The sequence below is a fragment of the Pseudochaenichthys georgianus genome, chromosome 7 (genome assembly GCF_902827115.2).
Source record: "Pseudochaenichthys georgianus chromosome 7, fPseGeo1.2, whole genome shotgun sequence".
Classification (NCBI taxonomy): domain Eukaryota; kingdom Metazoa; phylum Chordata; class Actinopteri; order Perciformes; family Channichthyidae; genus Pseudochaenichthys; species Pseudochaenichthys georgianus.
The window spans coordinates 32,485,516-32,508,850 of record NC_047509.1 but is presented as its reverse complement, the minus strand read 5'-3'; the positions used below and the strand labels follow the sequence as shown (position 1 = coordinate 32,508,850).

General features: G+C 42.0%; 1 protein-coding gene across 2 annotated transcripts in view; it reads right to left on the bottom strand.

The window, feature by feature from the left end:
- Positions 1–3,254: 3,254 nt before the first annotated feature.
- The window catches only part of kcnq2b (potassium voltage-gated channel, KQT-like subfamily, member 2b), a 49,443-nt gene continuing 29,362 nt past the window's right edge, over positions 3,255–23,335 (bottom strand). For both annotated transcript variants that reach the window (XM_034086167.1, XM_034086168.1), the window contains 4 exons: positions 11,435–11,540; positions 8,314–8,445; positions 6,467–6,560; positions 3,255–5,889 (listed from right to left, as the gene is read on the bottom strand). In XM_034086167.1, coding sequence (XP_033942058.1) covers positions 5,053–5,889; positions 6,467–6,560; positions 8,314–8,445; positions 11,435–11,540 — 1,169 coding nt within the window. In that variant the 3' untranslated portion in view covers positions 3,255–5,052. The remainder of the gene's footprint in view (positions 5,890–6,466; positions 6,561–8,313; positions 8,446–11,434; positions 11,541–23,335) is intronic.

The following is a 23,335-nucleotide window of genomic DNA, read 5'->3' as shown; positions in this document are numbered from 1 at the left end:
TGTGGAAAGCTTCACCAGGTACTACATTTAGAAAAGGGTTTTAGAAATGACAACTAATGGTGTTGTCATTGGTAATTGATTCTTCTGTAAATGCTTTAGAGATCAGTTACTCTGTAGATCTGTTATGAGTATTAGAGAACTACAGGATGGAGATCTAGAAAATTATTCTTTTTGTACTTCCAGCTGCTTCTCAAAGTCAATGGGTTTTTTGATTATATTCTTGAAATACAGTATGTGGTTAAAATAAAATAAGATTTGTGTTCTATGTCATAAATAACACCAGTAATTACCCCACGCATGAATTTCAAAAGGGCCCTATTATGCATTATGCTATTATGGTATGTAGGTTTTTGTGCATGTAAATGGTCTGCAAAGGCTAAAATCCCTGTTACCTCCAGAGGGAGTTACTCTCTCACACACTTTCCCCTGTACTAGGGGGCTAGTACACCCTCCTGAGGGTCCGATTGTGGATGTCATGCGAGCATAACATGGTGAAAACAATCAGTCTAAATTAACAATCGGGACGGAAATGTTCGGATTTCCAAAGGGAGGTTCTGTGAATAAATTCAAAATCAAGAACCGAAAGAATTGAACTATTCATATCTAAGGGTGCGTTCACACCTGCCTTGTATAGTCCGGTTGAATCGAACCCTGGTGCGTTTAGCCGCTTGGTGCGGTTCATTTGGGTCGGTGTGAACGCAGTCCGAGACCTCTGAAGTGAACTAAACAACCGGACTCTGGTCCGCTAAAATAGGTGATCTCGGAGCGCTTGCTTGCGAACTCTGGAGCGGTTCATCGCTGGTGTGAACGCAGTCCGCACCAAAACATAGGAAGCGCAGTATTTACGTGTCACAAGAACGCAGATATCTTCAAAAATCTTTAGTGAAAGAGTCTTTCAAGACATCCGCGGTTGTTTAGTTAAAGAGTAAAGCAGAATGAAGTGTTGAACAGTGACGTGTAAAGTAAAAATTCTCCGTCAGCTACATAAAAGTAAGAACACCTGTCGTCGGTGAAACTCCCTCCTCTGCAGACTGCAGAACGTCTTGGATAAGCAGGAAAAGAACACCGACAGGCTGATCAGGAGCCCGACGCGAAGCGGAGGGATCTAGATCAGCATGAAGGTGTTCTTTTCCTCATAATGACCGCGCTGCTGCACATTATGCCGCTTATTACATGGTCACATTCTCAACAAAGTAACGACATGACTCCCAATATTAATTGAAATGCTTTTGTGGATTTAGAAAATGATTTTATTGATTTAAAAAATAGTTGTATGTATTTACATTTACATGCATCCGCTAAGAAAAATAGTGCGTTGTTACTGTTTGAACTAACGTAGCAATGGCAGGAACTGCTTCGATAGCGTTTTTGAGGAGCTTCATGATTACAGATTTGAAAAAATCGTTGCTTGCTTTAAAAGTAGCACAATTCATTATGTCAAACCTTGCGAAGTATCTAGATATCCCTGCCCTAATGCCAAAGTAACTGGCAACTGAATATGTCTCGCCGTCTGATGTCTATGTCTGGACCGCTGCGTAAAAAGGAGGGTTTCTGCCCGTTACTGCACAGCTGTTTTATTGTCGCTCTTGTCTTGTCAGTTAGTTTCAGCCAAACTGTATACAGTCAACAAAGCCATGTAATAATGTTTTTTAACGGACGTTGTCTGATTATATAATCATATGTCTGTTGATCTCCAGACTAACAGCAGCATGAGAATAACCTGCCGAAAGTGCCGATGCTCCATGGCGGAGGCTCCGCTAGAAATTGCCGGGATTTGCGTTGTACCCCCTTAATGTCTGACCAATGGTTGAACAGCATTTCCGAGCACATGACTTGTGTTTAAAGTTTATAGTCCGTTTGAGTTTTGCCCGTGTGAACGCAAACCGAACCTTCTGAAAAATGAAACAATGTAACAAACTGTGGTCTGGTGCGCACCAGAGAGCGGACTATTAGGTGTGAACACACCCTTAGACTGCACTGTAACTTTTATCTTTTAATGTTTATTTTATTAGCTTTTCTTTTTAATGACTGATTTTAAATGCCATTTTCTTAATGTCTTTCATTTTTTGATTTTGTTTTAATGTTTCTTTTATTATCTTTTACTGTTTTTAAATGTGTTTGTCTGAATGTCTTTCATTTTTGTAAAGCACCTTGAATTGCCTGGTGCTGAAAGGTGCTATATAAATAAACTTGCCTTGCCTTGCCTTGCCTTGCCTTGCCTTGCCTGAAACAACTTGATTGGACTCCTTTGTTTACTTCTGTAACATTTGGACATCACTCTACTGTAATACTCCAGCTTCTATTGGCTACCTACCCTGCTAGCTTGCAGTGCTACATACAGCTGTCACCTGATTGGTTGTGCGTCAAAATGTCAGCGGTAACAATGTCAAAGATGAAATAATTAGAACTTTGAGCACAGCACTCGCAGACCATTTTGAGCGAATAAACGACAGAGCGGGTAGAGCTTCCGCCTAGTCGCTCCCTCCATAGAAACACAATGTCGCGCAGAGCTGCTTGCTAGTTTCCATGTGAATGCAGCTTAAGGGGCGGGACATCAGTAAGCGATTGACCAATCACAACAGAGCTGGCCAGCTTACCTAGAGCAGACTGGGCTCTGGTTTCAGACAGAGGGTGAAAAGAGGTGCTGCAGCACAGGCAGTATGAGAAAACAAACATTAAAGCATGGAAGGCAGTCACAGTAGAGGCACAAATTACACATTTAAAACCAGAACATTAGCATAATAGGGACCCTTTAAAGGTTTTATGCATGATCATCTAATTAGGGGAGGGTACGTTGATATCAAGGGATCTTGGCTTGAATTGTGTATTTTTAATTCCAGCAATTGCATTGCTGCAACTTTGATACTTATTGTCACTGATAAACTTTGGTTTGCCATAGAGCTTTTTTTTGACGATAATCCAAAATCCAGTGCAAGTACAGTACAAAAGCTTTTGTAAAAAACATTAATTTAAACCATCAAACCGTCTAATAGGTCCCCAAGTCTGAACCTTAACATATTATGAGTCCTACAAATCAAGTACTGTCCGTCCATCTATCCATTCCCCCCCCCCCAACTTCCCTCACACATAAAGACCCTCTCAACTGAAGCTCTTGATTGCCATCTGCTGATATGTAGCCACAACTACACCATATGGCTGAAACACTTCTCAAAGTCATGGTAATGCTTCATTAAAACAGGAGAGATGATTTTCAGTGATGTACAAAGTTTTATTATTTTAGAAGAAGGTGCAGTTACATGATGGTGTTGAACTAAGAGCTACTGTTTCATGTAAAACTCTACAGGTCCTCTCTTTGGGTTGTAGAAAACATGCCAGCAGGTTTGTTTCTGAAAAAAATCTTGTGTGAACAGTCTCTACTAAATCATGTTAATGTTAAAACTTTATCATTTCCTATGACTCGGGTTAGTTTTTATAACAACTGTTCATGCTTCAGATCAGAATCCCATGCTTTTAGCATTACTCGACTACAAATCTGCACTCAGGCCACAGGGCGTCCTATGCAACAATGCACTTGCACTACTTTTATGAAAGTACATTTATATTTACTTATAAACAATATGTTTTTGTGTGAAAGATAAGGCCATGTAGATGTTGGTAAAGGATGGTTTCTTGCTTGCCTTGCTTGCTTGTTATTGCATTTCCTCGTTAAGTGCAGAAGTGACGTAGCAGCAGAGAGTCTAGGTAACTGACTTATGCATTGCAGGCTTAACACCATCATGTCCCATTAGACAGTCCAACCTCAACACTGCATGTTGTAGGATAACAGTACAAAATAAATGAGCTAATGCCCATTTGAGCCCATATTGTTTCCATATGTGGCATCTGTCCTTGTATCTCATGTGTAAATAATTTGGTTTTGCCTAGAAAAAGAAAGCCATTGAAATCAACAAGCTAGGCTGCATTGAAATGATTGTAATTGAGCCCCTTTAAAAACTGTAGCTTGAAACCACTCATGCATGCACATTTTTATGTATGTCTGTATTTAAGAGAAATTCTCATGGAATTTGTCTGCCGACTCATGGCTGGTTTTGTATCCTGCAATCTTTAAATAAATCACCAACATTAACATGCCATGCAGCCGGTTCATTTTCCGATGGGGAAGTATCAAAGCAATACTTTAAGGGGGAGTCCTCCTGCAGTATTCAGTAAACACCAGCCGGGTTATCGATGCTGAAAAGCAAGCCTGTTTATTTTTTACTCTGCAAGAATCTAATTGATTATCATAGCTAGGGTTTTGGCATCATAACACCTCAAGTCATTTAAAGGTATAGAAGTTAGCAAGACACTACGCTAACCAGGACTTAAACAATTTTGCATGACTAAATCACACATAAGGGGAAATGGTATTAATGGAGTAACAGGAGAAGTGCTGAAGTGCACTCACTGGAAGAAATCAAGATGATTTTGTTTCATAAAATGTCGAAATCAAGTGTTATAAATCACATTTAAGAAATTCAATAAAATTACCCCAATTAAGGTAATAAATGTCCCTAAATAGCTTTTTTCTAATTAAACAAGATCCTGATAGATGCAATGCAGTTAAGTGTTGCTTAATAAACAACAAGGGTGATACAAACGACCCTTTGATTGTATTTCCAGTTATAAACTGCTAATAATAACCATACGCCTACAGGTGGAGTCCGCTATTCTAATCAAATGAAACTTTTGTCAACTTGAGTAAATATCTCCCTTTTAGTTTGCTAACCGTCTGCTCTGTGTTTGTTCTTTCACAGCCCTGGTTCTGTAAGTGTGAAAAAAGCAAAAGGACACAACACCATTCCAGCCAATCAGCAACCGGGGGCAGAACATGGATGTATTTATAAAGGGAAAGGCAGTGGGAGGGATGGTAAATCTGGAGCAGGGTATTTGTTGGTATTGAGTTCAAATATCAACAACCTTTCTTTAGAATCGCACACTTAACTTTTAAACTTAAATAGCACGGTCAGCAGCAACAGTCAGTCAGTTGGCTACAAGGTCACATGATAGGTCACCTGATGCGCCTCTCTGCCGGGCGTAGCAGTTCTTCCTGACCTACTTCAGTCCGGGCCACCCCCTTTCTCCGCATGAGACCTCTCCGGTGAAGGACAGAGGTGAGGGGGCGTAGAGTTCGGAGTCTGTGTCTGATTCGCCCTCTGCTATGAAGGGTCGTACCCTGGCACAGATTGAAGGAGCAGCGGCGGCTTCAGGCGCTGCGTTGGCACCCCCTCCTGAGCCCGTGAAGAAAGTCGGCCCAAAGAAGTTCTCCTTTGCCTGGGAGATGCTGAAGCCGCTGAAGGAGCGATCCAGCTCCTCGTGGTCAACAGACGGGATGGATAGAGAAGTATCGCTCTCTACGGCGGCGGCGTCCTGCTGGCACCTCGGCCTCCGGTGGCGCCTCCTGCTCTGGGAGTCACTCTCTCTGCTGCCCGGGCCAGAAGAGCCTCGCTCGTGAACTGGAGCAGGTGGAGGCGGGAGGCGGAACAGGTTGGGTGAATGGTCTCTGCTGCCTCCCACTGGTGATGGGGAGTTGGCCACGCTGCTGTTCCAGGCGGGCTGGCTGAGGGGGTGCTGCAGCTGTTGCTGCCAGGAGGTAGAGGCGCGACTGTGGCTGCCAGAGGGAGTGCCTATCGATATCGCCACTGAGCGACCCAGTAAAGGATCTTTCTTTTCCAAAGTGCCGTCAGAGCAGGGGAGTTCTGCAGGTGAGCATATCTGCACCTCCTTCTCCTCCTTCAACTCCTCTTTGCCCTCCTTCTCCTCCTCTGGGCTGTGGTAAGGCGGGGCTGGGTACGGCTCTTTGGAGTTGAAAAAGGCATCTGTTTCTGATCGAGGGATACGTTGCACGTACACATTGACCAGGAAATCTAGTTTCCTGTCCATAGAGACCACCTGCAGGTAGACAGAAAAACATGTACGGAAGGTTCTGACAGGCACCTGTCAACAAAGGATTCGGGTGATACAGTTTCTTGATCTAAAGTGTTTACTCTCCTCTTTTGACGATGACTTAAAAAAGTAAAACATATTTTATTTATTCAACAGTAACGTTTTTCTAAGTAACTAATGTGGACGCTCCAAAGGGGTGTGGCCAGCAGCAGCTCATTTCCATTTAAAGCTACTGACCCAGAATCAGCACGTTTGTAACAGGGCTGAAACAGAGGGGTATGAGGCTTGGCTACAATGGGTGATCTGTTTGGTATTTTGAGCAAAACACTTCAGAGATATTTTTTGTATAGATATGGCCCTATAATACATTGTTCAAATATAGCATAATAGGTGAGCTTTAAGTCAAAACACAGGAGATAAAACTAAGACCAGACGATGGTCTTGGACAATATATATTTTGTTCACTTCCATAAAAAGGTATTCATACCAAGTATTTAACAATGTTTAAATTCAGAAAAACAATAGTACAAATAATCCAACTCATAGGCTACTACTTTCCCACAGCTGGAAGCAACAGCCCTACCTGCTTCTCCACTTTCACCAGACGTCCCATCATGCTCTGGTCATCTGAAGCCTCTCTGTCACCTTTGGGCCCTTTACCAACTATCTGGTCAACTCTAGCATTGGAGAAAAATAATATCCGGTATTAAAGAACACTCTGTTCTGCCACATGGGTTTAAACTTAAGAGGTGTATGATGCCATAAAGTGAACTGGTACATGGAAAGTAGTTTCAGTAAGTTATATGATGCTCATAAAGCTACAAATACTGTATGTTTAGAATGAATGAAGGATGGCCTAATATTTGAGCATTTCCTGAGGAAACATTGATTTCAGGTGGACAGTGTGGACGCATGCTTTATGAGATGAGGCGATATTGACAGTATGTGAATATGGGGTATATTTTATCTAAGGGCCAAAATGCATCACTTGGCATGCTTTTGTTTTGCTTCATGCTTCATTTCCATTGCATCCTGCTGGGGGAGACGTCCTTCTATCTCTCCAATATGAGAACAAGCATCTAGAACTATCAAACCCCTGTTGAGTGAGGCCATATGACATGGCTCATTAACATTGAGTGAGAACAGCTGATTATGTGACGAAAAGGTACCTGCACAAAATCCCTTAAAGAGGACATATTATGCTCATTTTCAGATTCATAAAGTGTATTTTGTTCGAATACTGTGACTTGTCTTAATGTTTAAATGGGTCTTTTTTTTCTCATGTGCTGCGGCATCTCTTTTCACCCTCTGTCTGAAACCAGAGCCCAGTCTGCTCTGATTTGTTAGCTGGCTGGCTCTGTTTTGATTGGTCAACTGCTTAGAGACGTCCCACCCAGGTACATTGTGTGGGAGTGCTAGCCAATAGAAGGGTGAGTGTAAAATAGTGATGTCACAAAAACCGATATAACAGACTACAGGAAAGGGAAAGCCTCAAAAAGCCACGATAAGGCCCCTTGGAGATATATTTTATAAATTATGTGTTGTAAATTGTAACATGTTTTTTTTATGATATAAAATGTAGCTTCATCTCAGCATGTATACTCCAGCTCAATGAGACAGGTCAAGTGGCTTAAACTCAAAAGGGGTTCTGTCAATAAAAATAATAAGGCAGCATGTTACTGCCTTAATGTTTGGACTATAAAGAGCAATATGCTGGTAACATTCTAGAGGTGCAGTCTATTGACCTAACCTAGGACCTTCAGTGGACTTCTTATGGCGAGGTGTTGAGGGGGGAGGGGGCCCCACAATCATATCTATCCTGGCAAGGCACACAGAGACGATATGAGTGCAATGCAAAATGAAGCAACGTGGGAATCACATCAGCTATGGAGAACACGTTTTCAATATATTCCACACACACAAGACATACGGTGAGTCTGACTTGCTTCGTGGATGAGGAGTGCATGTTTTTCACTGTTGGAATATATTTATTCTACATGTTAGACCTTCAAGGGGAGCAAAATGTGAGGGGCTTAGGTAAAACAATGTGATTTATAGATCAATGTTATATCTAAAAAATGGAATTGTGACGCATTCAAAGCTGGAGTGGATCGTATTTTGAGATATAAATGTGACGACTGGGAACACAACACATGTCGTTGGACAAATGAAACAAATCAATGACAACATGTGTGTATCCAAAAACACTGCATTACTGAATCACAGTTCTACTATTAACACTATTTAAACTAATATTAAACTTAAGATATGAGTCTGAACATGCTTCCAAGTATCCCCCATATCCGTCCTGATATTTTTGAACTCACAGTGAAAGTGACAGCCAGGCAGGTTATTCACTCTGAGGAGACCTAGAGATAAGTGTGGTTTAGATTTAAATTGCAACATAGTGTGTTTTGAACGTTCACTTGCCTGGACTGCAGGTTCTTGATGCGGGACAGCATGTCCAAGTGACCTGCCGAGTACTGCTCGATTACGTCCATGACATCATAAGGCCGCAAGCTCTCTTTGAACCGCCTCTTTGACACCAGAAACTTCATGATGCTGAGGGGGGACACATTATTTTCTACGTGAGTAGGCTTTTTTTTACAGCTGACATTTAAATTGTCAGTATACCACAGGTCTTACTTATTATAACATGAAAACTAACTTTGTTCTATTCATTAGTCTCAGTTAGTCATGACCATGGCCGCCCCTGGCCAACTTGTGACCAGGGGCGGCCCTGGTCATGACAGAGGAACATCAAGCTAGCATGCAAAAAAACCCTAAAGGCCCTGACACACCAAACTGACACCAAAGAACACGTCCCGACGGACCCGAATGTTGTGTCGCCTCACGTCTCCGTGGCCAAAGAGTCGCACAGGAACACACCGCAAAGACTTCAGCCGACGGCCAAGTAGCACATAAGCACTGCGCATGCATGAGTGGCAATAACTCTCCTTACCAGCGGATGGCGGTAGTGTGTATTCGTCATTCAAAAGAGGCAACCGGAAGACAGACTGTATGATATATAGAGTGGCGAAGTCAAGACCATCTACTTCCGGACCTTATTTCGGAAAAATAACGTATTGAAGTCAATGGAGAGAGAAAACGTATCTTTCGATCCCGTTTAAATTGTGCCATGAATTACACATATGATGTTTGTCAATCTTAAAAAATCATTTCCATGTCAAAAAAGTCACAGTTTGTCGTAAAACTGTTGAAATATAAGACTATGAAAAATACGCAACTAGAAAGACTAAAAATCCCAGAGTCGCGTAAGTAACCGATGTCACAATTGTTTTCCTCCGCTAAATATAAGAGATAGCTAAGATAAGATAACTTTAACAAGATGCCTGTGTGCTTAGTACCAGGTTGTTATCATACCAGCAATGGGTCTTGCTCGTTCTTTCGCTTCCCGTCTAATGAAAGGACCAGGAGTGGCTGGATCAAGTTAGCTACCTAGCTAGCAGCAAGCACGTTAGTTAGCATTACAGCCTTAGCCTTGTCATTTTTATTAGCCTTAACATGAAGTAACCTAAAATGTTAAACAGTAAGAGTAGTAGTCATATTTCATGAACCCTTTGAAGAGTACTGTCACACCGGTGTGATCATTCTATAATACACCATTTAAGCCCGGGGGAGAAATGCTAACGCTAATGCTACATTAGCATCGGCGATCTTTTCTACTTCATGCTATCTGCACAAATGGTTGACATTAAACATTAAAAAGACCAGGCAGTTCAGAGAGAATCAAAGGAAGGCAGGCAGCTTTGCATGACATTCTTCTGGACGTGTTTCATTGTGTTGATAGTGAGGGTAGTCAATCACTTTTTTGACAAGACAGTAGTGACAGCCATCTTGGTGACGTGTGTTGTTGTGAGAGTCTGCGAGACCAGAGATGTAGTTCATTAAGCGTTTCACAGAAAAAAACGTGTTACTTCACAGTTTTATGACACATTTATTTATTTTTGACTTGCAAAATTATCTTTTAAATTGACAAACATCATGTGTAATTCGTCGCACAATTCAAACGGGATAAAAAGATAATCTTTCTCTCTCCATTGACTTCAATATATAATTTTTCATACAAACATCAGCTCTCTGAAGCAGTAATAAACTATTTAAGCATTGTGGCTGGCAACCTTAAAGTACTGTTGCTACCACATTCCATGCATCAGTAATTATAATCCAAGATTATATTAATATACAACATCATAACACTGAAAGGCAAATGATGTATCATCATGTACATCTGTATCTTCTGACTTGTATTGTAGTATAGCTAATTGTATCCTCATTCTAATGTTATGTTATCTAATGGCTGTAGTATGAAGGTACGAAATAAAGTTTTGTATTTTGCAGTAGCGGTAAAAAGTGGTTTATTATCAAATGTAGAACTGTACAATGTAAACAATCGACAATAAGATAAAAATAGTAAGTATATATACAATAAAATAAAAAAATGGCTACATCGTTCAGGGTCCTGTTCGTTAAATACTTGAAGAAGCTATTGTCCACCTCATGCAGGAAGTGTGGCAGCAAATTACATGGCAACTGAGTTGGTTTCTTCATTCCAGATCGCCATGATGTAAAATAAATGATTGCGTCCAGGTGAGATGAAAATGAAAAATAATAGCAGTCTGTGTGTGACTAATCATTTGTTTGCATACCTCACTTCCGTTTCGCTTCTCATGCACTGATTTGCTAAGCTGAGCGATTTATTTTGCAGACAGCCTCCGCTGCAGATTCAACATGGTCAATCGGCAGCGGAAGGTTTCGGCACGGCCGAAAAGACACGACGGTGCGGGACACACCAATCTGAGTAGGGCGACAGGACGCTCAACGACGGCCAGACATCTATCGACGGCCGAAATCGGCTTGGGGTGTCAGGGCCTTAAAACTGAAGCAGCTAAATTGAATAAATAAAATGTTGTTATGTTTTTGTTGGTCTGTCCCATTGTAAGCAGCAACGTACTGATCCTATGTTAATGGAACTGAAACCCTAACCCTAACTTGGTGGAATGGTGTTGCATGGGCCAAGGAATTACCAGTTCGATGCGGATACATATTTTTTTTCTACCTAAGAGGCTCATGTTTTAGGATCGGATCGTTTGATATGTTTTTTTTGAGCCAATTATAATGAAAGTTGTTGGAATGGTCGAGCTTGGGCCAAGAAAGTACACATTGTATATTGAAGCGAATACAAATTATATTTTCACTTGGTTTAACATTTTGCGATGACCTTGGCGTGGCATTCTTGTATTTTAATGTATCTGACTGTATGACTTCATGCACGTTCAGACTTAGTTTTTACCACATTTGCAAATCACAGCTATTCATTTGTTAGGTACAAATTATTAGTTTATTATTGCTTATAAATTATGTCCAAATCTAAAAAAGCAATGTTTTCCGTTAATCACTGTTTGAGCTAGTGAAGCCTGCACCATTGGTGGAAGGAAAAGCCATAAACATCATTCATAGTTTTCTTTCTCCATGGGTGAAATAAATATCGCAGAACCATCAAAAAAAGGGAATAAAAGTGATTCCTTACCATATTGCCCTTATTGTCACCCTCAAGCCTGGAGGTAATTCCTGAGTGAGAAACTCACAGTGGCAGCTCTTATCATCACCAATTTCCTCTCCTGGGAGGCTGGCCTCTACAGAGCAAAGACAAGGACACTCGTAAACATTATGAAATCTGCTTTCACACCCAGCATCCACCGCAGAAGCAAAGCAAGGCTGTTTGCTTGAAGCTTTCAAGGAGTGCAAAATTCAATTACCAAGTTGGTTTCAAGCCAGTTTGTGAGGGTAGTGGCGGGCTTTGAGGAACAACAGAAAAAAGGACTTGGTGCAGAATTGAAGGATAGTGCTGATAGGATAAAGCTTTTCTAAAACCTTCCATAAAAGTACTCTCTTCCCACCACCAATAACAGGCTAGATTAGCATTGTAATCTATGGATTTAGTTGCATGTCGCACACAGGCAAGGGTTTCAAGGCCTTATCATAGTTAGTTATTAAGTGAGATTTTGGTAGGGAAAGTGAGGTCTCTTCATGCAACATAAAGCAGACTTTTGTCTCTGGGTCAAATTTGGATTATCTTGGCGCTATTTGACTTGAACCCAAATTAATGTAGCCGCCCATTTATGTAAAAATAATTTATAAAGACTGTAAGAGCTGTAAAATTATAGTTAATCTTACAGCTCTTACAGTCTTTATAAATACATGCTTGCTCTCAGCTAGTATCATGCTCCAGTCTTCAGTCATCATTAAGAGGGTGGGATAAAAAAAGGGTTCATGTCAAGTAAACAAATCTCAGCAGTTCTCAACATGCAGGTTTGTCAGACCAGTAAAGCTAACTTTTCTTTAAATTATTTTCCCAAAGAGGACAACCAACAACATATCCCAATGTCTTACTTATTAAACCTTCAATTGCTGCAAAGAGAGAGAGAGGAGAGACATGGAGAAAGATTTGTTTTTGGATTCTAGCTGGATGACAATGGCAGACAAATCACTTCCAAACATGGGAACTGGTTTAGTCCACTGAATGATTTCTGACTCATGTTCGAAACAGCTGGTCTCTCTTCTCTTACATTTACATGTAACAAATCAAATATATCATACAGCTTCATGTAACATATGGTAAAGTAACAGCCAGACAATACAGAGTAAATTAAAGTCTAAATTGAAGACATGTCATCATGACTTGTCTAAACTGGAGAACTCTTCAGTCCAAAGTCTTCGTCCTGCCTTTCAATCAGCACTTTAACATGAAATGAATTGGAAGAAGAAAAATAAATGATGAGAATTGGTTCAAATTGTTTTAGAAACAAGAAATGAAAAGTATATTTGTTGATAGTGACACAGCAGGATGCAGTTGGGCAGCCTATCAAATGATGTCTGGACACCAACATCCAAATATGTTTCCCCCGCAAAACAATGGAATCTTGCCTTTAGTGCCGAGATAATCTCCCTGTTTGCCACAGATGTTTGAATGCATGCAGTGGAAACAATATGGCAATATTACCTGCATTTGTCTGTACAATTACTTCGAAGAGGCTTTACACAAAACTATATGATGAATGTCCTTCCACATCAACCCAATAACTGTTATGTGGAAAACTCTAGTGTTGTCAATGTAAACAAGAGTCCAGCAAGCTGGTTTACTAAATACAAAAACAGCATACATAAAGGTAATATTTGACTTAATGTTTGGATAGACTAATAGGCCGATATTAGCTCTCTTAAATGCTAGACAACATTTTCTGAAGTTTGAAACACTGAAAATACAACCCTGTCTCCTAAAGATTACGTTCCCACAGAACTAAACTGCATTCTCAATTACGTTTAGCAAGAAACGTATTTTCTCCCACGTTACGTTTGTTATGAACGTATCTCAAATACGTTTATTTTCTACATATCTTTGCCATTTATTGTCTTGCTTATAATAATGATAATAGTCATTTATAAATATCATTTTAGAGCACACATTTGAAATCGAGATTCAGGATTGATATATGGTTAAATTAAAATCAGTAGGCGAGGCTGTAATTTCTCCAGCTGTTAGCCTGTTACTCTCATGAGCGAGGCAGAAAATAATAGTTTTAACATGCCAAAAAGCTGCTGTGTCGTTTATTGCACCTCAAACATTAAAACAAATCGAGATTTACGTGTTTCTGTACTTCCTCTAAGAAGAAAGTACAGTAAAAGAAGATCTCTGTAGCTTCAGGCTTGATCGCCGTTCAAATGACAGCGTTGGATTCCCCAAAAGTGGGCGGGGCTGTAAAGTGACGTAGATTTTACTCTCATCTATTATTCAAAACCATTATATTTATTCTAACGTAAATTACATGCCAGCGTTTTATCATTTTATTTATTTGTTTTTATTTTAAATCGTATAATGTCGGACTTTTTTTGCCGTCTGTGAGGAATACTGAAATCTGTATTTTTTTAAATCTTTTTTTCCTTCTAATTTGTTATTCTTTTCTAAATAACAAACTGTTATTTGCTCAACAATAACACACAATTATCTTTGTTTTTATTTATTCGTTTAATTCTATAATCTTGGGCTTTTTAGCCGTAAATAAAGTCACCGGAAACAGACGTAGGCCTATAAGAGACATTTCGAGCGATACACACCACAAACCCACTGAACTGATTACCTAAGATCCTCAGCTTGAAGCCCGTTGATTGGATGTTTTAGCCGCAATGCATGTTGGGATATGATGTTAATGCGATATGATATCCGAAAACATTTAAAAAAAAAAAAATAATACTTTATTCCGAGTGTTCTTGCTTTTCTCGTTGGAAGTCATCACAGAACGGCATTGTAATACACGGTTCGGCTGCATTAAATATTACACATCTGCCGTAGTTCTTTATTTATAGAGCCCTGATGAGAGGACTTCTGGACAAACTTGAAGGACTGCCGCCAAAACTGAATATGCGACGTGGATCATAAATATATCAACAATTAAACATCTTACATTTCTTTTCACAAAATACGTCTCCTTGCAGTATCAATAGTAATTGGGCTGACTTTTATATTTGATCCAATTGGTAGATAGGTTATATTTACGCCATAACGGTGCACAGCTGATAGAAAAGGACTTGTAGTTTTTAAAGATATTACTGATTTTCTTTGATTATAAGAATGTAAATACTGAGTTGAGAGAATAGTCAGGGGATTTGGGTGATGGGAGACACATCTATGGAATCACAATTTCAATAGCTTACCATTAAATGATGGATATGCCTTTCTGTCTGTGATGTTTTACAAATCAAATATTAATGTGTAGAAGTAAAGCATGATAAATAGTATAGCAATATCCTGTAAAATTATGTAAAAACATGAATAAAACTACACATCTTCAGATGTTATACATACATAAGTGTCTACACTAATAATACAAAGTTATTATTAGTATGCTGTGTGTACCTTGTGTGCACCGCCTAGTGGTTAAAGCACGTTATTGAATTATTTTTGTTGAATAATGTTATTTTTGTTGAATAATGTTATTTGATGAAAAAAATATTAAGAGTTCATTCTTTCATAGGGGGAAAGTAGAAGGTCAATGATAGAAATGAAGAATATAAAAAATCAAGAAGATACTGTAAGTGATCTCTACAATAAAACAGTTTAGTGCTGGATGTAGCCTACAAAGATATTAATATGAGGATGTGCAAAACAGACAAACTAATTCACCTTTATTAACACATTATAGAATACTTTAGGTTAAGGTGTTCTTTCAAATAAGAAAAAAGCTTTGGGGGTATCAGTATCTACAGATAAATATTAAGCCTGACAAAATACTTAACGTCTAATATATTGCTTTCCTGCAATGTTAACTCTGTTGAAGCACTTATTTTAACCGATATTATACACATTAATTATACTCCTATGTATGTATGTAGATAGTATAAGAAATGTGCAGAATTTGACAGTTTAATGGTGGAGGTATACACACATATTGATAGATGTCTTGTAATGCACTGTTGAGGAACCTGTGACCCAAGTTTTTCATTCATTGCATAACTACACCGTAGTTGTGTATATGATATGTCAATAAACCTTAGAAAATCTTGAAATCTTGAAAGGGATGTGCAAAATAGCAATTATATACAGTTTTTAATTAACTATTAGTAGAGAATAACAAGTAATTAATATACTTTATAGAGATCTGCAGATAAATGTTTAGTCTTCTCAAGTACCAACTATCAAATATCCCTCCTGATTGTTGGCACTTGACAATCACCTTTCACTGAATTTGACTAAGTCTGATTTAAGGGTTGTTTATATTTCACATCATTAATCAGAAAGTAACTAAAGTAAATGTAGTGGAGTAAAAATACCAGGTTAACCTCTGAATTGTAGTGGAGTAGAATTACAAAGTATCAATGAGCTGTCATGTGGGTATATATTAATGCAGCCCATTATGGATACAAGCGATTTTCACCCATTTAGTACTTACATGTTTTAGATTTGTACACACCAATTTGTTTCCTATCGCCTAAACCTCCAGGGCTGTACACAGTTTAATACTGTCAACTTCTAATTTTGGGGAAAACGTCTTTTAAAACTACAATTCCCAGTAGAGACGTGCCATATAGAACATGCTGCAAAACACAATAGCCAGCATGTGTAGTTCTGGGGGGCCGTTCGAGTCCAGTTTTGAATAGTCTGCCGTGGTTTCGTTCCATTTCAAAGAGCTTTGACGCTCGGCGTAACCTTGGTGCACTGCAACTCCAACATCCAATCCCAGAGTTTGAAGATTATACACGGGGTTTGTCAACGGGACTATAGTCCTAAACGATAGCTGGGATTATGGGTAGTGTAGTGTCTTCGGCCATCCTAAACTCTGAACTTTTTTTTCAGATATCATATCGCATTAACACCACATCTGGCGTCACAGAGATCTTCTGTTACTGTCCTTTCTTCTTAGAGGAAGTACAGAAACACGTAACTCTGGATTTGTTTTAATGTTTGAGGTGCAATAAACGACACCGCAGCTTTTTGGCATGTTAAAACTATTATTTTCTGCCTCGCTCATGAGAGTGGCGAAATTACAGCCTCGCCTACTCATTTTAATTTAACCATATATCGAGCCCGATTCTCGATTTCAAATGTGTGCTCTAAAATGATATTTATAAATGACTATTGCAGTGCCGAGAGATAGGAGTCGGAGGCGGTGCATCGAAGCTGCAAAAGTTTACTTTATTGAGCATATGTTGTCCGGTTTACTCTAACGGCCCGTCCACACAGCGGCGTGCGTTGACGCTTCCGCATTCACTTTGAATGGGGTGACGTCACTTTTAGCCGAAATGCATCGTGGGAAGCGACGTGGAGCGTAGCTGGCGTGGCTCGCTGCAAAAGTTGAGCAATGTTCAACTTTTGACGCCTCGGCGAGGCGTCAGCCAATCGAATCATATGCCAGTACAAGCTCTAGCCAATCAAACCGCTGCTTGTGTGTCAGGGGCGGGAGATTCATGTGATTGGTTGTTGGTCGAGTTTCAGACACGCCCGCCGGCAAGCGTCAGCGCACGCCGCTGTGTGGACGGGCCGTAAGGTACTCGAAAGGAGGGTCAGGCCGATTGTCGAACCTCAGATTGAGGAGGAACAATGCGGATTCCGTCTTGGTCGTGGAACGACGGATCAGCTTTTTACTCTCGCAAGGATCCTGGAGGGGGCCTGGGAGTACGCTTATCCGGTCTACATGTGTTTTGTAGACTTGGAGAAGGCGTATGACCGAGTTCCCAGGGAGTTACTGTGGGAGGTGCTGCGGGAGTAGGGTGAGGGGGTCTCTACTCAGGGCCATCCAATCTCTGTACTCCCAAAGCGAGAGCTGTGTCCGGGTCCTCGGCAGTAAGTCGGACCCATTTCCGGTGAGGGTTGGCCTCCGCCAGGGCTGCGCTTTGTCACCAATCCTGTTTGTAATATACATGGATCGGATTTCGAGGCGTAGTCGTGGGGGAGGGGGTCTGCAGTTCGGTGGACTAAGGATTGCACCACTGCTTTTTGCAGATGATGTGGTTCTAATGGCTTCATCGGTCTGCGACCTTCAGCACTCACTGGATCGGTTCGCAACTGAGTGTGAAGCGGCTAGTATGAGGATCAGCACCTCCAAATCTGAGGCCATGGTTCTCAGCAGGAAACCGATGGACTGTCCACTCCAAGTAGGGAATGAGTCCTTACCCCAAGTGAAGGAGTTCAAGTGTCTCGGGGTCTTGTTCTCGAGTGAGGGAACAATGGAGCGTGAGATGGGCCGGAGAATCGGAGCAGCGGGAGCGGTACTGCAGTCGCTTTACCGCACCGTTGTGACGAAAAGGGAGCTGAGACAGAAGGCAAAGCTCTCTGTCTACCGGGCCATTTTCGTTCCTACCCTCACCTATGGTCATGAAGGATGGGTCATGACCGAAAGAACGAGATCGCGGATACAAGCGGCCGAGATGGGTTTTCTCCGCAGGGTGGCTGGTGTCTCCCTTAGGGATAAGGTGAGAAGTTCGGTCATCAGGGAGGGACTCGGAGTTGAGCCGCTCCCCCTTCGCTTCGAAAGGAGCCAGTTGAGGTGGTTCGGGCACCTAGTTAGGATGCCACCTGGGCGCCTCCCTAGGGAGGTGTTCCAGGCACGTCCAGCTGGGAAGAGACCAAGGGGTAGACCTAGGACCAGGTGGAGGGATTATATCTCTTCGCTGGCCTGGGAGCGCCTTGGGATCCCTCAGTCAGAGCTGGTTGATGTCGCCAGGGAAAAGAAAGTCTGGGGCTCTCTGCTGGAACTGCTACCCCCGCGACCCGACCACAGATAAGCGGGAGAAGATGGATGGATGGATGTTGTCCGGTTGCAGCCCGGGAAGAGAAGAGAAAGAAGCCAGGGGGGCACACAATATATACAGTTAGCAACACATACCCCCAACCTGTAGTTCCATGAGTGAATTATGTAATACAGTGGTCACCACACAAGCCTCCCCAGAATTCAAACATGGATACAATCCTCGCGTCTGGGAGGAAGCACCACCGGGGCCGAGGAGGGCGGGGCCGGGCCACGGAACGGGCCGTCGGAAGGTGGCCGCAGGAGAGGGTAGGGGCCCAACGAGGGCATCCCCACCGGGGGTGGGGGGCGGGCCACGGAACGGGCCGATGTAAGGGTAGGCGTCGTGGCGAATAAAGAACACATACGCCAACTGTAGAAAGCTGGGTCGCTGTGCTGTGACGTGGGGACGGGCGTGAATATCCCGGTGGTCCCCAGCAGGAAGGAGCGCTGCCCGGCCGCAGGCGAGGGCACAGCGGCGGCGGACACGAAATCCTCGGGAGGAAGGAGTGGCATCCCCGGGAGGAAGGAGCCGTGGACAGGGGAGAGGCCAGACGGGGCGACGTCCGAAGCCGCCGTCGAGGCGAACCGTGAGCCGCGGTTAGAGGAGAGGCCAGGCAGGGCCCAGAAGTGCGCCACCCATGGGCCGATGAAAGCATGGGCGACGTCCGAAACTGCAGAGGCGAGACGGGGTCCAGAAGCGCGCCACCCAGGCGCCGATGACAGCGTGGGCGACGTCCGAAGCTGCTGCAGAGGCGAGGGAAGAGGCCAGACAGGGTCCCGAAGCGCGCCACTCACGGGCCGATGAAAGCATGGGCGACGTCCGAAACTGTCGAGGCGAGGGAAGAGGCCAGACAGGGTCTCGAAGCGCGCCACCCACGGGCCGATGAAAGCATGGGCGACGTCCGAAACTGTCGAGGCGAGAGAAGAGGCCAGACAGGGTCCCGAAGCGCGCCACCCAGGGGCCGATGAAAGCATGGGCGACGTCCGAAACTGCCGAGGCGAGACGGGGTCCAGAAGCGCGCCACCCAGGCGCCGACGAAAGCGTGGGCGACGTCCGAAGCCGCCGTCGGGGTGGTGAAAAGGCGAGAGGGTCCACATGAGGCCGACCAGACATGGTCGAACCTCCTCTCAGGCACCAGAAAAAAGCTCAAAAAGGGTCGTACTGTCCACGGTCAAAAACAGGTAGGTAAAATTGTGAGATTGTCCACACGAGCTGGTTGAACCTACTCTCAGGCACCAAAAAAAAAAAAGAAGAAAGTTGTTAACAGTCAGATGTTAACACGTCGTTAGCTAGCCGTTAGCTGCCGCTGTTAGCTTCTAGTTGTCGTTAGCTGTTAGCCGTTGTTAGCCGTTGTTAACTGTCGTTGTTAGCCGTCGGTAGCTGCCAGCCATTAGCTGTTAGTTGGTGTCGACGGCCGCTAACCGTAAGCCGGCAGCCGTTAGTCGATGTCGTCGGCCCCGGAGCCTCTGCTAGGCGGCGTGCCCCCACCAGGGAAGGTGCCCCCACCAGGGAAGCTGGTTGAACCTACTCTCAGGCACCAAAAAAAAAAAAGAAGAAAGTTGTTAACAGTCAGATGTTAACACGTCGTTAGCTAGCCGTTAGCTGCCGCTGTTAGCTTCTAGTTGTCGTTAGCTGTTAGCCGTTGTTAGCCGTTGTTAACTGTCGTTGTTAGCCGTCGGTAGCTGCCAGCCATTAGCTGTTAGTTGGTGTCGACGGCCGCTAACCGTAAGCCGGCAGCCGTTAGTCGATGTCGTCGGCCCCGGAGCCTCTGCTAGGCGGCGTGCCCCCACCAGGGAAGGTGCCGCTGCGTGTAGTGGCCAGCACCTCAGGGGTAAATTGCCGGGCGGCCAGGAAAAACCTGTCAGCTTCCTCGGCTAAAGCGCGGGGCTCAACACTAGCCGTGTTAGCTAGCGCAGCCTAGACACGCAGCTGCATGTCCCGAAGAAACAGTTCCATGAAGTAGAAGTTGGGTTCTTCCGTACCTAGCAGGTCGTGTATCGTCTCCTTGTAGTCGGAAGGCTTGTCTTCCAGTGCCGAGACGATGTGGGAATGGCGAGCGACGTACTCAGCCATTCCGTGGAGGGCGAACCGAGCCTCAGTCCATGCACACGATGCAGCCACGGGCGTCTCCAAAAATCTCCGGCATTTTGAGAAAAACTGCGTTTTTTTTTGCCATGTTCGGTTCGAGACTTATGTCAGGGTCACCAATGTAGTGCCGAGAGATAGGAGTTGGAGGCGGTGCATCGAAGGTGCAAAAGTTTACTTTATAGAGCATATGTTGTCCGGTTTCAGCCCGGGAAGAGAAGAGAAAGAAGCCAGGAGGGCACACAATACAGTTAGCAATAGCAACACATATGTCCGTGTGGAAACAATACCCCCAACCTGTAGTTCCATGAGTGAATTATGTAATGCAGTGGTGGTCACCACACTATTATCATTATTATAAGCAAGACAATAAATGGCAAAGATATGTGGAAAATAAACGTATTTGAGATACGTTCATACAACCCAGTCTCACGGCATTCTATTGATCATCTATTGATTCGTGTTCACCATCACGATTTGCCCCTTTTTTTCGTGTCGCACAGCACGATTTTAAAATCAATGTATTTCTACTGGTAACGTGTTTCGTGCCTGCAGGCTGCAGCACGTCTTTTTCTCCGGTCGGGTCGTGGAAGACCGGAAGCTGTGTGGTTCATAAAAACATGTTCTTACTCAATATCAAGCCACAATTATTGCTTTTATTTTAAATCGTATAATTTCGGACTTTTGTTGCCGTCTGTGAGGAAAATAAATGGGGCTCAGAGCCTCAGGATACTGAAATCTGTATTTTTAAATATTTTTTTCCTTCTAATTTGTTATTCTTTTCAAAATAACACACTGTTATTTACTCACCAATAACACACAATTATCCTTGCTTTTATTTATTGGTTTAATTCCATAATCTCGGGCTTTTTTGGTGTCCGTCAGGAACTGAATTTCAAAATAAAAATAACCGGAAACAGACGTAGGCCTAAAAGGGACATTTCGAGCATCATTGCGATTGTCAACATTTCTGAGTTTAGGATGGCCGAAGACACTACACTACCCATAATCCCCAGCTATCGTTTAGGACTACAGTCCCGTAAGGTTACGCAGAGCGTCAAACAGCTGTGTGAAATGGAACGAAACCACGCCAGACTATCCAAAACTGGAATCGAACACCCCCCCAGAACTACACATGCTGGCTATTGTGTTTCGCAAAATGTTCTATGGGACGTCTCTACTGAACGTTTTCGTTTTTCCCACAATTAGAAGTTGCCATTATTAAACACATTGGTGTTATCAAATGTAAAACATATAATTAATAAATGGGTGAAAATCACTTGTGTCCATAATGCGCAGCATTAATATATACCCACATGACAGCTCATTGCTACTTTGTAATTCTACTCCACTACAATTCAGAGGTTAACCTGGTATTTTTACTCCACTGCATTTATTTGAGTTACTTTGCAGATTCTGATTAATTATGTGAAATATAAACAACCCTTAAATCAGACTTTAGTTACACCTGAGTAAAATTCAGGTAAGGTGATTGTCAAGTGCCAACAATCAGGAGAGATATTTGATAGTTGGTGCTTGAGAAGACTAAACATGTATCTGCAATTGACATGAATGGAAACAAGTAATAAAGTATATTCATTACTCGTTATTCTCTACAAATAGTTAATTAAAGACTGCATATTATGGCTATTTTGCACATCCCTTTCAAGATTTTCAAAGGTTTATTGACATATCATACACAACTACGGTGTAGTTATGCAATGAATGAAAAACTTGGGTCACAGGTTCCTCAACAGTGCATTACAAGACATCTATCAATATGTGTGTACCTCCACCATTAAACTGTCATATTCTGCACATTTCTTTCATCTACATACATAAGAGTATAATTAATGTGTATAATATTAGTTAAATAAGTGCTTCAACATAGTTAACATTGCAGGAAAGCAATATATTAGACGTTAATTACTTTGTCAGGCTTAATATTTAATATTTAATGTTTAAATAAAGGTTAATCCGTTTTTCTGTTTTGCACCTCCTCCTATCTTTGTACATCCTGCACTAAACTGTTTTATTGTAGAGATCACTTATAGTATCTTCTTGATTTTTTATATTCTATATTTCTATATTTATACTTTCCCCCTATGAAAGTATGTACTCTTAATATTTTTTTAATCAAATATAACACATAAAAACAATAATTCAATAACGTGCTTTAACCACTAGGAGGTGTACACAAGGTACACACAGCCATAATAACTTTGTATTATTAGTGTGTATGTACAACATCTGAAGATGTATAGTTTTATGCATGCTTTCACATCATTTTGCAGCATATTGCTATGCTATTTCAGACTCAGTATTTACATTCTTACATTCAAAGAAAATCAGTAATATCTTTAAAAACTACAGTCCTTTTCTATCAGTTGTGCACCGTTATGGTGTAAATATAACCTATCTATGAATTAGATCAAATGTAAAAGTCAGCCGAATTAGTGTTGATACTGCAAGGAGACGTATTGTGTGAAGAGAAATTGAAGATGTTGTTTAATTTTTGATATATTTATGATCCACGTCAAGTATTCAGTTTCGGCGCCATTTCTTCCAGTTTTTCCAAAGGTCTTCTCATCAGGGCTCTCTAAATAAAGAACTACGGCAGATCTGTAATATGTAATGCAGCCGAACCGTGTATTACAATGCCGTTATGTGATGACTTTCAAAGAGAAAAGCAAGAGCACTCGGAATTAAGTATTATTTTATTCTTTTAAAATGTTTTCCGGATTTCATATAATATAAACACCAAATCCCAGCATGCATTGCGGCTAACACATCCAATCAGCGAGCTTAAAACCATAGCTGAGGATCTTGGGTAAATGCCTACGTCTGTTTCCGGTTATTTTTATTTTGAAATTCAGTTCCTGACGGACACCAAAAAAGCCCGAGATTATGGAATTAAACCAATAGATAAAAGCAAGGATAAGTGTGTGTTATTGGTGAGTAAATAACAGTGTGTTATTTTGAAAAGAATAACAAATTAGAAGGAAAAAAATATTTAAAAATACAGATTTCAGTATCCTGAGGCTCTGAGCCCCATTTATTT